The sequence below is a fragment of the Haliotis cracherodii genome, unplaced genomic scaffold, assembly GCF_022045235.1.
Source record: "Haliotis cracherodii isolate W230 unplaced genomic scaffold, xgHalCrac1.p SCAF_15, whole genome shotgun sequence".
In the NCBI taxonomy this organism is placed as follows: Eukaryota; Metazoa; Mollusca; class Gastropoda; order Lepetellida; family Haliotidae; genus Haliotis; species Haliotis cracherodii.
Genome location: NW_027266270.1, coordinates 30,549,530 through 30,552,095, shown reverse-complemented (window position 1 = coordinate 30,552,095; position 2,566 = coordinate 30,549,530). Strand labels below are relative to the sequence as shown.

Below are 2,566 nucleotides of genomic sequence, written 5' to 3'. Positions count from 1 at the left end.
AACATTGACAAAGTGTGATAAGGGGGGAACATTTTCTTAAATAAGGATAACTTTTTCTTCACACAGACTGAGAAAAATGTCGATAGTTTCTTTCTCTTTCTATGTATAATCTCCAAATTCCATAGAACACAGAAAGGTCATATATCACTGACCCTTTGCACCACTTTTTGTAGCATTCTGTTACATTTCATTACAAGCATAGCTTCTTCATGATCAGATACTCACTACCCAAAACGGATGATTCCAAAGAATGAAGAATTAATTCATGGCCTTCTTTACTTGGTCGGGGATCGAACCCAGAATGTATTGGAGGGCGTTGAAGGAGGACACATACCGCATGCCCCTGCTTGGCCTCCTTAATCCCCGCTGTGCTTCCCCAACCAGACACTGGAATATGTCAGACATATCGGAACCCTCCTTGGCTGAAACCATCAAATGCGGTATGGACCAACCGTTTTCCATCTCATTGGGTATAGCGTTGGCTCCTTTAAACCACGAGGACCGAGGTAGATCCACCTTGGTCTCCACAACAACCACCGGAACACCGGCCTGCTTCTCGTCAAATATCATCTCGCGGAGTCTCGCAACTTCCTGAAAAGACGCCGCGTCGTCCACGCTGTATACTAACATAAAAGCGTCACTTTCTTCAATGGTCTTCTGTCGGGGTTCGTCAAACTCTGCTCCCCCGGGGACATCGGTCACATGCATCTGCAGCTCATCCCCGTCCCATTCGTTTTCAAAGATGTACATGTACCCTTCCGAGGGCTCGTAGACGTCTGAGAACATGTGGTGGAAGTAGCGATTCAAGATGGCGGTCTTCCCGACGGCTGAGCTCCCCATGATCGCCACCTTTAGACATCCGTTATTGATCTCCATCCTATCCTGTACTTTCTGAGTCATCGCGAATACGCTCTCGCTGGACCTTGTCTAGTATATCTATCACAGTCAACGTTAAAGGAACAATAGCATTCAGTTAAATCCTGTAAATGGCCCTTTCCAGAGAAACGAACCACTGTATTGCCAGTTCTGTGACAGCTGCCGTTTAACCCGCGAAGCGTTAAATCGTTCCGCTATATGATATAAACACGTGATATGTTTCAGCGAGGACAAAATTTACGAATGACGAGTTTCACCTTCTATGAACAAGACCAGTTGTGAAACCAGTCCCGAAACTGAAGCCAAATAACTGATATCACAGCCAATCAAAGACAGCAACGTCATAGAAAATACTGCTCTCTTTCGGGGCTTTTGTTTATAACACCTTGACAAGCACTCGCGAACAACTTTCAACACCATGTTTCAACTGAGGATCACGACCGTGACTGCAGGAACGGCTTCACTCATGATCACTCTTGTCATTCCTGGAAATGCCGAATGACGACTTTTGCCCTACCGTGGTCATGTTATCAACTTGTTTCCGTCTTGGTGCAAACAGACATATCGAAAACAAAATAAAACACTTGTTGCACCACATCTCCTTTGTTAGTTTTCTTGGTTATTTTCAATTTTCAACCATTTGTGTTTCAGTATTTAGAAACAGTTAGGAACTTTGGTATAATTTAGATACAAACTATACACACAAACAAACATAATTTATCAGGTATTCTTTGACCAAAGTACTCATAGTCATACACATATTCTGTTTGGTTCCTCGTATTTCTAACATAACATTGATCGATATGAGGACGATTCTTCTTGCAGATTACGGAAATGCGCGATCTGTGATTAAAGTGAGTGAGTGAGTGAGTGAGTTGGGTTTTACGCCGCTTTTAACATTATTCCAGTTATATCACGGCGTGTCAGCTTAATGTGGGAGGAAAGCCCGAAGTGATGCAGGTCTCAGACGTTTACCACTTCGGTGAAACCCACGAGCACGGGTATGGTGCTGACAAACCTAGAACCATAATTGGGGCGAACCGGGATTCGAACCCACAATCTGTGATTAAAGAAAAGGCTGGCACCTAAAAGGACCTTATCTTCTCATCTGCGTCATCATCACGGTGCTCGTGTTTAAAAGGACCACCATTATTAAGCCATGTAAGATCAGCCAGTAGCGTGCAGCTATTAAGGGGGCGGTGGGGTAGCCTGGTGGTTAGATCGTTCGCTCGTCACGCCGAAGACCCGGTTTGATTCCCCATATGTGTACAATGTGTGAAGCCCATTTCTGGTGTCCCCGGCCGTGATGTCGCTTGAATATTGCTAAAAGCGGCGAAAAGCCATATTCACTCACTCACTAATCGTCAAGGATGGTAACTCTCCTGAACTTCCCTGCGTCTGGAAGGACGTGTTGTGTCGTACGCCTGTCACGACTAATTTAGCAATCACCATGGTAACAGAAACACATTTTTATTAAGCCGTCAAAAATCGGACTGCACCTTGTCTTAGAGGCGATATGTTTGTCACATATGTTCATCACCTGTCCAATTTTTGACGGCTTAATAAAATGTGTTTCTGTTACCAGGTGAAGAAGAAGAAGAATATTTATTGTACATATACACCCACAGGGGGCAGGGTACAAAACATGAACATGACTAATTAAAACATCGACATACAAAACAGAATACAA

At 44.0% G+C, this 2,566-nt stretch overlaps 1 protein-coding gene across 1 annotated transcript; it reads right to left on the bottom strand.

Moving 5' to 3' along the window:
• Positions 1–258: 258 nt before the first annotated feature.
• On the bottom strand, positions 259–900 carry LOC139462199 (ras-like protein 1). The gene has a single exon (XM_071243773.1). It carries the CDS (start codon positions 898–900, stop codon positions 259–261), a length of 642 nt encoding a protein of 213 aa, XP_071099874.1.
• Between the last annotated feature and the right edge of the window lie 1,666 nt (positions 901–2,566).

Coding starts and splice junctions, on each gene's coding strand:
- LOC139462199 (XM_071243773.1), bottom strand. CDS start 900: ATGACTCAGAAAGTACAGGATAGGATGGAGATCAATAACGGATGTCTA.